Source organism: Salvia splendens, chromosome 8, assembly GCF_004379255.2.
Source record: "Salvia splendens isolate huo1 chromosome 8, SspV2, whole genome shotgun sequence".
Classification (NCBI taxonomy): Eukaryota; Viridiplantae; Streptophyta; class Magnoliopsida; order Lamiales; family Lamiaceae; genus Salvia; species Salvia splendens.
The window spans coordinates 11,532,973-11,546,857 of NC_056039.1; the positions used below are offsets into that span (position 1 = coordinate 11,532,973).

The 13,885-nt window shown below is 41.7% G+C and overlaps 1 protein-coding gene across 2 annotated transcripts; it reads right to left on the reverse strand.

Moving 5' to 3' along the window:
* Window positions 1-124: 124 nt before the first annotated feature.
* LOC121745227 (probable polygalacturonase) lies at window positions 125-4,141 on the reverse strand. Of its 2 annotated transcripts, XM_042139040.1 has the most exons (6): window positions 3,666-3,806; window positions 3,149-3,274; window positions 2,732-2,852; window positions 2,355-2,603; window positions 1,334-1,487; window positions 125-894 (listed from the first exon to the last, which is right to left on the reverse strand). In XM_042139040.1, the coding sequence occupies exons 2-6, from the start codon at window positions 3,164-3,166 to the stop codon at window positions 369-371; spliced, it is 1,068 nt and encodes a 355-aa protein (XP_041994974.1). In that variant the 5' UTR covers window positions 3,167-3,274; window positions 3,666-3,806; the 3' UTR covers window positions 125-368. The 2 variants fall into 2 exon arrangements, with proteins under 2 accessions (XP_041994974.1, XP_041994975.1); XM_042139041.1 differs by lacking the exon at window positions 3,149-3,274 and having other exon boundaries at window positions 3,666-4,141.
* Between the last annotated feature and the right edge of the window lie 9,744 nt (window positions 4,142-13,885).

A 13,885-nucleotide genomic window follows, 5' to 3' on the forward strand; every position in this document is an offset into this window, starting at 1 on the left:
AATTAATAAAATTCCCTCATAAATTGTAAATTTGTTAATATATTATATTAAACAAAAAATTGACATTAGTTTAATTATTTTGAAAGATTAAGTAACTGTTAGCAAATTTTTAAAGATTTTTGTCTGGGCAAAATCAAAACGGAATTATTACATTTGAAAAATATAAGCTCTTCACAAATACACTAAATAAATTTGCTTCTTCCGACACAAAATTCTCTTGAATTTTGAAAACTACTCAATGTTGTTGATTTTCTATGTATTTTGTTCCATCAAAAATACTTGATAAAGAAGAGAGGTAAAAAATACATGAAAAAGATCGATGGGTCGAGACATCCAACAAATAAGAAAACGATCACCCTTCCCGATATTCATGGATCATATTCCGTGTCATCGCTGCTCTGAGATGTCGATTGCCTGAGCAGCCGCCCTTGTTCGTCGTACACATCAAGATTCTCACACGGGGCAGGAAAAATCTTCCCGATCACATGTCCTTGGACATATGAACACTGGAATATTCGCTTTTTCTTGTATGTTATTCCGACCAACATGTCCTTGAAACTAACATTTCTCACTGGAATCTCTTGGCTGCCATAGATTCGAACAGGGATGCGAACTCCCTGTCCACGTATCCCATCAAATCTTATATCTTCAATGAGCGGAAGGGCGTTTGGATTATAGCCTTCGTCCGGATGCTCATTGTAATCTGTCTTGATCACAATACCCACCCTCACATTGTCTAGTGTCAGGTTCTGGTAGGTAATATGCCGAACAAAACCTCCCCTACCAGCACTTGTCTTGATTCTAATACCCCTCTTCGAGTTCCAAACAAGGAGATTCTCCACGGTTACATTCGTAACTCCACCAGACATTTCACTGCCAATCGATACACCTGCACTGTTACACATGGCAGTCGTCAATACAAAGATAAATAACAAGAAAAGATACTTGAAGTTGACAGATGCTTATTAACATCTAGATACACATGACCACAGATAACATCAAAAGCAAAATCGTGAAAAGATCAACGAGAGTTGATCCAGTTGCATGTGAACTAAATATGAGAGCAATCCCTCAAAAGAAACAAAGGAAAATTGTAACTGAGATGCAAGATCATATTTGAGAAAGAAGGCATGTGTGTCCAATTTACCAGAAAAAAATATGAGCTGATCAGCTGACAAGTACTCTAATATTACACAATTCAAAGCAGCAAAGGGCATTCAGATGAAGCATATAATTATGCTGAAAAAGTACTTCATATATCCAACAACCGAATCCTGTCATCTGAATTCTCTACTCTTTAGCAAGAAGAATTGCAGCATTGCTGTCATCTGACCTTATCATTGAGCGCACAACGACATTACGTATGAGAATGTTGGCGGAAGGCCGCCCATAAGCAATTCCATACTGATCCCACCCACTTTTGATTGCAATTCCATCATCTCCGACACTTATGTAACTGTGTTCTATCAATACATCCTTGCATGAATCTGCAGGAGCACCAGATGCAGTCATTTAACTTCATTTGATCAGTTTCCACAGTTGGAAAAGGCAAGGTAAAATCCACAAAGAAGCTGTAAGTGACATTTTTTAATATCTATAATGCAGCTAAAATATATTACTTGGTTTCGAGAATCCTTCCAAAGGTAAACCACTATATCCCTACTCTAGACTCTTTTAAGTCCAAATAGTATGTATAGCTTCTATAACTAGTAGGATTTCAATTATTCATTAGAACTTAAAGTACCATAGACAAATCTTGTAGATTTGTCCCTTTTTAATGATGGTTCAAAGTAAGTAGCCTTGCTACAGTGAGAGAACCATTGATCATATTATGTGTAATTTTACGCATCCTACTGCCAACTGGTTATACTAGACACTAAAGATCCCTATTCCTTACATTACAAAACAAGCGGGGTCTAGGTTGCTACTGTTAAGTAAAACTGCAGTATACATATTCTTAACCTTCTGATTATTTCTAAGATGTACATATAAATGTATTGCATGGGCACCTTTTTAATTCCTAACCACAGCTTACTTGCAGAAGGCATTTCATAGGATCACTCAGGCCAGTATTCTGCTTTAGATATTTGAATGACAAACAAATTCCAATGTTAAGATTGAGAATATTTAGTTCCAGAAAGTAAAGTTTCTCTAGACTAATTATATACTGAATATCTTTGTACAGAAAATCTCATCCTAAAATCATCACATTATACCAAAACTTGGTGTTGCTAGTAATTACACCGATTAACAAAATCAGCAGCAAAAGTCACTTCCTATAACCAATAGGATGACAATCTATCATCCAAATCTACGTCAAAATTTTGATCAAGATTTGAATAAATAAAACTTACCAGGATCTATTCCGTCAGTATTTGGGGCACCAGATAGTGGAGCCAATATGGTCACGTTGCTGATAGTAACATTCTGACAGTCGTATGGGTGTAGCGTCCAGAACGGAGAATCACGTAGAGTCACATCAGATATTAGAATGTCTCTTGACCACATAAGCTGCAGAAGTGGACCCCTTGTATAATTCAAAAGATTCTTCCTGTACTTAGTCCACCATGTTTGGCCTTGTCCATTGATGGTACCATTGTGTCCTGTTAAGTGATTAATAAAACCATGAGTTACCAACGCTGAACTAGTGTTGCAACAAAAAGAAAATTCTTTGAAAAAATTATCAGAAAAGCACCAAAATGTGGAGAAGACTTAACACATATGATGTTACCTGTTATCACCACATCCGTTAGGTTCTGACCATGAATCAAGCTTCCATATCTTGGCCCAGCTCTTTCTCTTCCAAACCCATAAGAAGGCAGAGGAGGCATTAGCAACCAGTGATTCTCATCCTGTCTCATCCAAAAATATCTCATGTTATACGTCTTTTCTCCTAGTTCACAGTTTAAATACTTTCTATTCAAGTGGAAGGGTTGGGAGCGAAACAAGGATAAAACAGGAAAAACTGGGTACAAAGTTTTATTTTGAATATAACCTGGTATCACAGGAAATTAAGTACAGCAGGCACAGTATCTATCAGCTAACAATTATAGCCAGATTATTTTGGCTTCAACAAACAATAAAAACATAAGAAAACACAGTGTGACCTTAGTAGAGATAGTTCAATAGATTAGAAATAAAATCATACCAGGGGCCCTGTATTCATAACAAATGACAGACCCAGGGTTGAGGAGCAATAAGTTATCCCGGTAGGAGTCCCCCTTTTCCATTTGAAACTTAAAAATCTTCATAGAGTCGAATTGCACAGATTAAACTGAAGACAAAAGCAGAATGGTCTCAAGATTGTGAGCAAGGATTTTACTACTTATAAGCCAAGGCAGAATGCAAAAAATGTGGAGATAAGATTACTTCTCAAATTAAAGTGCTCCAAAGTCTATTGGTTCTTTAACCCAATGGTTCACGTATTTCACCCTAAATAATCAGTTATCCCAATAGAGCAAACACAACATGAATATCACAAACAGAATTAATTAGTTCCCTCAGAATTTCAAAGCATGAAGATTTGAGCAAAAATTTCCATCTTTCTTTCAAACGGAAAACGAAATTCATCCTAGTCCTATTTCACATTTCTTCACCAGCTAGACCTAATTGAACAAATAAGGAGATGAGGAGGAGGAGGAGGAGGAGGAGGAAAGGGATCTCACATCAATTCCAAGAATAACAGCATTTTGGGCGAGAAACAAAGTCATGTGGCTGGTGAGGTTGAAAGGGGCGGTGAGCCAGCGGCCAGCCTCCACATTGAGCTGGCCGCCGCCGCGCCTCCGGATTTCCGACACCGCCCTCTCAAAAGCGTTGGTATTCACGGTAATTCCATCCCCCACCGCCCCGAAATCGGCGAGATTGAAGACAAGCGGGCGGAGCCGGGGAATGGAGCGGGCTGGAGGGCCCCAGAAGCGATCGACGGCTGCCCTCTGCCACGCGATTATGAAAACGAATCCGAGGGCCCAGATGAGAGCCAGCAGAGTGCGGTGGAATGAAAGAAATTGAGGGACCCATTGAAGCAGAGTGCGGCGGGAATCGGGTCTGCAAGAGCTGCTGCGTGAGAATCGGAGAGAATCTACCATTTGTTTCTAAACTTGGTAGAAAATCGAAGAAGTGATGAGCCAGTGATCCAGCTAAATCTAGCTCGCCACGGAAGTGTCATCGGGCATCCGCAACACCGTCTTTTATTCGTCTCTTAATCACATTATCTCTTAATTATTCATGGCCACGCTGTACGTTTCACTACCTTATCTCTTAGGCCATCCACAATAGGAATAGCCCAGCCATAGCCTAGCCACTGCCACATCATCAGCACTAAAAATCCTCCTGCCACATCATAAATAGTCCAGCCATAGCCTAGCCACATCATAAATAGCCCAGCCACATCAATAGCCACATCACTAATAACAATTATATAAAAATGAAATAATTAACAATCACACAATATACGGAATTTAATTTACGAGACATATATGAGAAACATTAATAATACTATCCACATCACTATTAACAAATATATACAAAATGAAATAATTAACAATCACACAATATGCGAAATTTAATTTACGAGACATATACGGGAAAATGACGAACAAAGCGCGTATATATAGTGTTTCGAAAAAAAAAATTATTTTTTCGCGCTAGGCGGTGCGCTGGGCGATCCGGGCGCTGCAATAGCGCCGAACGGACCGCCCAGCGCCACGCGACCGCCCAGCGCTGCGCGGTTTCTCTCTCCAATCGCCCGCTGGGCGGCTGCAATAGATCGCCCAGCGAACCGCCCAGCGCCGGCGCTCGGCTGGGCGGTCGCTGGGCGCCTATTGTGGATGGCCTTAATTATTCATGGCCCCGCTGTACTTTTCACTCTCTTAACTAAGAGACAACACCTGCAACCCTTCATCTCTTATACGTCTCTTAACCATCTTATCCATTAACTATTCATTCAATTTCATTTTTTATTTTTATTTCTAACAAATTCAATTAATAAAAACACATTCAATTAATAAAAACACACTTCATTAAATAAAATAAAACAAAATTACAACTTCAAATTCTAAAAAAAATAAAAAACACATAATTAAAATCCTAAAAAATATTAAAAATACATAATTTAATTTCTTCCGCGCACTCTACTAGTCGAGTACTAACCTTGCGACGGCTTCCTCCCGGTTACGATGGATGTAAGTCCGGGATCGTCGTTGGGGCGGCGCGGCTTCCTCCGCCTCCATACGTCGATCTTCTTCAAACGATTCTTCCATTATTCGACGCATTTGCTCAAATGGATCAATGAATGGATTAAATTTGGGAGAAGAATAAAAGAGATTATTTGAGATGAAAATTGGAGAGGAAATATAGATGATTTGAGAAGAATATATGTGTGTTTGTGTGTGTGAAAGATGAGTATTTATAAAATAAAAAAAGAAAAATAAATATTTTTTTTAAATGACCGTTGAACGGTCATATTACCGTTTTTTTAATTTTTTACTTTTTTATTAAATTCGATTTTTTTATAAAAAAATAATTTAGTGCGTCAGCGTGACGAAGCCCACTCGCGGGCCGGCGAGTGGGCGTCACGAGTGGCGCCAGCGCACGCCACGTCGCTGATAGCGCAAATGCAGGTGTGCAGATGTCGTGTAAAGCAAGGGTGTATCCTACTGATCAGGATAAAAACCTCAGCTAAGTCTGAACCTGACTATCAAAGAAATTCCTCAACCCACTTCTACTGATTAGTATAGTGGATGTAAGGGTTGAATCCCATAGAGATGATGCGTTTGGGTAATTGTGGTGATATTCTGGAAGGGTTTGGTTAGCTACCACGCTTGGGTTGAGATTCTACCTAGACAGGAATTAAAGGAGTGTACTCTACTGACTGGGTGGTGCGAAAGTGAACGACATGTGGCTGTGTACGTGAGAGTGGGGGACAAGGTGTTTCAGGGTCATGTGGAAAGTAGATGATTAATATAAAAGGCTAAACGTAATATAAGAGAATAAGAGGCAGTTAGGTGGCTACTCTGTCAGATCTGTAGGGTACCAACACAAAAAAGCAAAAAGTAACTAAAAAGCAAGGTGATCCCAAACTTGGATGTTGATGTTATCTTCTTCAACAAGAATGCAGAAAATCAAACAAACTCAGATTCCATGAATAACATTTTTCAGATTAACAACTTCATAATTCAGATCTACAAATTATCTCACTAAAACTCGAAGAATCAAACGAACAAAATCAAGAACTACTCATACCGGATGACATGCAAGCTCAAATTTCGCACTTAAATACTTCGGGAATTAGATCTAAACAACAAACTTAACTACAAACTCAGATCGAACAACTCCAAATGAAATCATTCCTTCAACATTTAGAAACAACTGCAACAACTAGATCTAAGTTACCTAGGCAGAATGAAACAGATTCAACACAAAGAGATGCATAAAAACAACTCCATTGCATAAAACGTTTGGATCTGAACGAAACACTTCAAAAGATCACAAGTACTGAAAATGCAATAGACCCAACGAAAGGAAAACAAGTAAAGGTTAACTAAGAAAGCGAATAAAGATTGTTTTGCCACTCCGGGCGATGAAACTGCTACGACTACGGAATAAACTGGCTGGAACGGTGGAAGACGAATCTCCGGCGGACTTCTGGAAACTTTAGGTGATCATGGCTGTGGCGAGGAATGAGAAGATGTAGGACAATGCTGAAGGAAACTGATCTACCGAGAGAAACTATTCTAACTAAGAGTGGAGTGTGTTCTCTCTTCTCTCTCCAAGTGGCTTGCTTTTATAGGGAGGCATGCCCTTGATTTTTAGGGTAGACTCTCTTCGTGAAATGACTCTTTTGCCCTTGTTTGTGGTTGATCCTTTCCAGCAATCCTTCTTCTCCATCTCGAGCCTTTTCTGGCATGCATTCTGATTAGTATTGCACCCTTCTGGCGCTCTTTTCACCTGAGTTATCCGAAACCCTTCCTTCTGACTGGAACCCTTTCCCTGCACACTTTAGCAACTGTTTTGCATATAATCCAATTATGCACGTATACTGACCACTAACCAAGGCCTAGAATGCGACTTATAAGTCGCGCAGGCGCGTGGCGAGCTGGCGCGCCAGTCGTCTCGGTGAGACGGGCGTCTCGACGAGACAGGGACAAGACGGGACACTGCAACGCGTCTCGCGTCCGTCTCGTCTCGGAGGGACGAGATAAGAGACACCCGCTGGACGCGTTGCGGGTGCTCTCAATCTCAATCCAAATACAGTAGTTTTATATTGACCGTCAAAACATTAATCCATACTTCGAGTTTATCAGAGCATCCCCAACCCCATCCCAAATTCAGGCCCCCGAGTCCCCTTCACGTCATCATTCACCTAAACTTGAGTCCCAGGCCACAACTTCTCTGACCCTGCAGGCCTCAACCCAGGCCACAACTATTAAATTGCACTATTCACAACTCCAACCTATTTTACTCATAAAATAGAATACGTTGAACAATTAAAACCGGGAAAATTCATTGTTTAGTTGAAAAATAGAAAATTACAACATTGATTTAAAAATTCCCAAAACAAAAAAAAAACATTAAAACATAATGTCAATGCTGGAAAACGTTAGTGCGTGTCCAAATTTCTTCAATTAGATCCGCTTGGAGGCGAGTGTGCAGTTCTTCTTGGTGCATCGCCGCTGAATGGGCCATGACATTGCACACGTCAGGAGGAACACCCTGCACGGTCGGGTCGGTGACAGTGTAGCTACTGCTGGTGCTGGAGAGCGGATTGTCGCTCCACAAAGTGACAATGCCAACCACGGGCCTCTCCCTTCACCATAGCCCACCGTGCTTGGAGAACTCCGAATGCACGCTCCACATCTTTCCTAGCCACATCTTGCTTTTGGGCAAACAATGCCCTTCTATCCGTTGTCGAACATGTGATGGTCTTCACGAACACGGGCCATCGAGGGTAGATCCCATCTGCCAGATAGCACCCCATACTGTACTGACGGTTGTTGGCCGTGAACTCTACGTTCGGCGTTCGCCCGACTCACAAGTTGTTGAATAATGGAGACTCGTTCAACACATTGAGGTCGTTGTTCGACCCAGCGACACCAAAGTAGGCATGCCAGATCCACAATCGTTGGTCAGCAACGGCATCCAACACATTCGTTGGATGTGTGCCCGCTAGTGTATTGTCCTCACCACGCCATTGGACAATTCTTCCACTGCCAATACATATAGTCGATTCTGCCCAACATCCCCGGGAAGTTGTGGGTCTGCTCGTGCATGTTCACCAACTTGCGAACATCGTCGGTCGTTGGCTTTCTCAAGTATGTATCCTTGAATGCTTCGACCACTGCCCGACAGAATCTAGCTAGACAATCGCGTCCAGTTTGCTCGCTCACATGGAGGTACTCATCAAACATATCTGCAGTCGTTCCGTAAGCGAGTTGGCGTAGGACGGATGTGCATTTCTGCAATGTTGATATACTTTACCGCCCGACAGCATCGACGCTTTGCATGAAATACGAGTCACGAGCAACAACTGCATTGACGATACGTAGGAACAAAGGCCACCGCATCCGGAACCGATGGCGGAACATCTGATCACTCCATCGAGGATCTCTAGAGAAATAATCCGTGAAAAGCCGCAAACCAACTTGTTCACGATCTCGGTGGATATACATCCGAGTACGTGGTACCCGGACGTTGAGGTGCCCACGGTTTCTGATTCCGGCGGTTAACCGCCGAACCGGAACCGTGACAATTTTTACGAACCGGAACCGTCGTATTTAGAACCGCGGGCCGGTTCAAGATTTTACGAACCGAAACCGTCACTGAACCGCCGGTTCTGGACGGTTCCGAACCGCCGGTTCTGGACGGTTCCGAACCGCTGGTTAACCGGCGGTTTCACGGTTCCGGCGAGGTATCCGAGGCGTCAGCCGTTGAAACCGGCAACCGGTGGTTTTTTGACCAGAACCAGCGGTTAACCGTGAACCGGTGGTTTTTTTACCAGAACCGGCGTTTTTTTTACCGAAATCGGTAAAAACTGGCGGTTAACCGTGAAACCGGTGGTTCCGCCGGTTTTACCCCAAAACTGCTGGTTTCGGCCGATTTTCATTTTTTTTATTCTGATTTTGAATTCAAATTGATCCATTTCCCCCACATTTTTTAGATCTCGGGCGATCGGATCTACTAACTTTTCGAATTGAGTGTCGCCTTTGGGTGGTGGCGCCGCCCACAGTCTCTTGCATTTTCTCTTCTCACTTCATACGCTGGACATAGTTAAGATTGAGCAAATAAAAGAAGGATTGTGAAGGGAATGGTGGTTTAAAAAAGTGAAGAATGTGAGTGTAGTTTAGAATCGGCTGAATTTAAGTAATGAAACGACTGTATTTATGGTGAGAGAGATGAGAGGGGAATCATTAATGCACCTTTTTAAAATGACCGTTGATAAAAAAAAATCAATTTAATCTGTGGTTATAACCGGAACCGGCGGTTTGGATTGGACTATTTGATTTGGATTTATGAGACAAGACAACATTGGTAAAACGTAAAAGCAACCTTACGTATCTATTCTTGGGAACTGATCGGCTATCGAGAGTTTCCGATAATATTGATAATGGCTAAGGAGATTTTCACCGTTCCCGCTTCCACCGTCGCCATTGAGCAAGCTTTTAGTGTCGGCGGTTGTATTCTTGACGACAAAAGGAGCAATCTCTCCGCCAAAAACATGGAAGCTACTATGTTACTTGATGATTGGGCAAAGGCGGACATGAGAGCATAAGAGCCGGATTTCGACTTCCGTGTAGAGAGTGATGGTGAAGACTTTTCCACCGATGACGAGGTCGGAAGCGAGGGCGCTCAACAATATCAATGACGGGTGGGGGCGGTGAATGGCGAGCACGGCCGACCAAAAAGGTAAGCAAAGTAAGAGAACTACGTGGGCTTTGATTCCTCAATAAAATTGTGGATACGTAGACAACTTAACTTAAATTTGAAAAGTTTAACTTTGAAAGTTTAAGTTGAGCTCAAGCCCTTTTCAAATTTTTCCCTTTTCCCCACATTTCATGTTTTTTTTTATTTATGTTCCAACGACACTTGTAAATTATATCACATTGTTGTATACTTATATATGTATTGTAAATTGTAACGTATCGTTGTCTGTTACAACTCAAATTCAATAAAATTGATATGATTTTCACCTTATTCGTCTTATTTCAATTTAAATTATTCATTGCCTTGTTCCAATTTATTGTATAAGTCCAAATTTCAAATTACATAGCAAAAAAAACCGCCAAAACCGAGCCGGAACCGTGAGAACCGTCTGAAAACCGGTGGTTCGGAACCGGAACCGCCGGTTTTCGAACCGGAACCGTGAAATAGCCTCACGGTTCGGTTTCGGTTCTGCCTTTCTCAAAACCGGAACCCCCGAACCCCATATAACGCCGGGCCGGACCGCATCGCGTCACGTCCCATCTCGCTTAACCCTGTGCTGGGCCGGACCCCGGGAGCGGCCTCAGGACGCAACTGTGGCACCGGGACCGTCCCAGGCCGCAAATCTCCTCCGTTTAACGCATGGCCCAGGCCGAGACTCGCTCATTGCGGCCCGTCCCCAGGCGTCGGGGATGCTCTCAGTTTAATATATTTAAAAATTAAGTAATATTCTTTCGCAAAAAACTAGGCATTTAAATAACGAAATGCTAAGGTATGAGTTGAAGAGAATTATTATGAAATACAATACCATAAGCACCAACCTTTTGTTGCTTATTACAACTCATGGTTGTGCTTAGAAATGAGAGGCTTTTTATAGAATTATATAGTTGCATATGTGATACAATATGCTAAGGTATGAGTTGAAGAGAATTATTATGATACAATCAAGAAACAAGTAAACAAACACATAATCGGCTCAGGGCTTTACGCGGTTCGCTTCGTAAACCTACATCCACGAGACAAGATGGTATCACTTTATTCACTATCTAGAACGCAATAACACAACTACAATTTCACTTTGAGAACAGGAAAAACTCGAGAATTCAACTCTCATGACTCTCAATCACACAACCCTATCCCTCCCTTGCCGGTGTGCGTGTGTCTGTAACAGAATGAGTTTGAATCAAGCAGTTGCAACAAAAAACTGAAACCTCCAAATTGCAGTTTAGTCCATGATTTTAGATATATTCATCAATGTAATTTTAGTAAATTTACATATAAGCTTATTTAGATGTTTTTATTTAAAATTGTAAATATTTCATTACAAAATCAATATCCCTATAATTTGTTTGGAGATACTTTTGATGCAGCTTCTATTAATACCATAAGCTTATTGATCTTATTCTATGGGTAACACACAATACTCCCTCCGTCCCAAACTCCCAGCCTAAGTGATACGTATTCATTTTTGGTACGTTCCAACTTAAATGGGACCTTTTCCTTTCCTGGCAATAATTAACTCACTTATCTCTCATACTTTATCATCTTATCTCTCATAATTCGTCATCTCTCTTACTTTATTAGAGCATCCCCATCCGTACTCTTGCCAACGAGCACAGATGTGGGCCCGGACCCACTTTTACTCCCTGCTCTTAGGTAAGAGCACAACACCCACATCCGTGCTCTTCCGCAAGGGCAAGCTCAATGGTCCCACCATTCTATTATTCAATTTAAATAAAAATATTTCCACAAAATTAAAATGCATTAAAAATATTCGGAATACTATTACAAATTACAAAAAAAATTAAAATTACATAATTAAAATCCTAAAAATTAAAAAGTACATAATTAAAATCTTAAAAATTAAAAATTACATAATTAAATTCATAAAATAAAAAAAAACCACTACTTGTGGCCGAATTTCGCCCAAATATGTTTGATTAGGTCTTCTTGTAGCGCAATGTGGGCTCGGGCATCGCGCATTGTGTTACTTGTTTCGATCCTCTCGCCCACCGTCGTATGCACACCTCGGCGTGGGAGAGACCTCGCGGTTGAGCTTTCGGCTTCACCCTCGTCGTAAAAGCTAGCCGCCATCGGTCCTTCGTCAGCTATAATCATGTTGTGCAAGATAATACACATGTACATGATGTCGGCGATATTTTTCACGTACCACAGCCGAGACGGGGCCTTCACAATGTTGAATCGGGCTTGAAGGACCCCAAAAGCTCTTTCGACGTCTTTCCGAGCGGACTCTTGACGCTGCGCAAAAAGAACCCGTCGGGTCTTGCGGGTTGCTGAGCATTTTCACGAAAGTCGACCACCTTGGGTAGATACCGTCGGCGAGATAGTAGCCCATGTGGTATGCATTTCCGTTGACGGTGAAGTCGATCGCCGGTGCTACACCATTCAAAACATCATTGAAGAGTGGTGAAGAATAGAGCACGTTCAAGTCGTTGTTGGATCCGACAACACCGAAATATGCATGCCAAATCCATAGGCGGTAGTCGGCGACTGCTTCAAGGATAAGTGTTGGGCCGCCGCCTTTGTGGCCGCTTAAGTGTTGCCCCCTCCAAGCAGTCGGGCAATTCTTCCACCTCCAATGCATGCAGTCAATGCTGCCAACCATACTGGGAAAACCATGGACTGTTTCGTGAAGACGAATCAACCGCTGGCAATCATAAGTGGTGGGTGCCCGAAGAAATTCCTTACCGAAAGCTGAGCGAACGCCGTTGTAAAAAATTTTAAGGCAAAGGATTCCAGTTGACTCACCGACAAGCAAATACTCGTCGAAGAGGTCAACCGTTTGCCCAGTAGCAAGTTGTCGGATGACACACGTACACTTCTGCAACGCCGAGAGACTTTGCCGACCGGTTGCGTCTGTACTTGTTTGAAAGTATTCAACACGGGCGGATAATGTGTTGACAATACACATAAACAAGCGTTTTGACATGCGAAAACGGCGCCGAAAGTAATCTTCCTGAAATCGCAGCTGGTCGAAAAAATAGTCGGCAACGAGCCTTTCGTTGGCTTCCTCCCTGTCAAGATGGATGTAGCGGCGAGTTGATCTAGTTGGTCGAGAAGGAGGGGCGGGGGTATTCACGGTGACATAGGCTTCATAGGCGGCACGATATTGTTCATAGTATTCTTGTTCTTAGCGCTCCGCTTCCGAAATGAGATTGGTGAAATCCATTTAAGAGGGTTTGAGTGAGAGAGGAAGATGTAGATAAGTTGTATAAAAAAATATGAATGAGAGGTGATTTGATGTAAAAAATGGATGATAAATGTGTGTATTTATAGATGATTTTGGGAATAAAAAAATAAAAAAAATTCAGAAAAACTGTAAAAAAAAGACCATATTTTTGGAAATCTGAATTTTTTTTTAATTTTTGGTATTATTTTCGATTAAAAAAAGAATTTCCAACCGAAATGCCGTTGGCCAATCAGAACGCGCCACGTCAGCTGCTCGCTGGCACGGACGTGCTCGATGCATCGAGCAGCCCCGCGCCAGCGGCGAGAGCGTAGACGGACGGACAACTGTCCACTCACCGCTGCGGATGCTCTTATCTTTCTCTTTCTCCTTCTTACTTTATTCTCTTTTTTATTTACTACTACTAATTCCTAATTTAATTCACTAAACACCATTAGCTAAATTCTTGTGCCAAAATAGAAACATCTTGCTTAAGCTGAGCCGGAGGTAAAATAATGTTAAGATGGCATATTTTGAAGTAGTAATTCATTTTTATATATAAAACTAAAGACCAATTAAAACTATTAGATAATGTGGCAGATTTATAAAAAGATTTATAAACAAAGATTTATAAACTAGTAAAGATAAGTAGAATAAATTTTTTGTAGTTAATAATAGATGAAGTTAGTCATACTATAAGGGCATCAATAACCCCGTCCCCATTTCCGGCCCCAAGTCCCCTCCACGTCATCATTCCTCTACAGTTGCGGTCCAGGCCCCAAC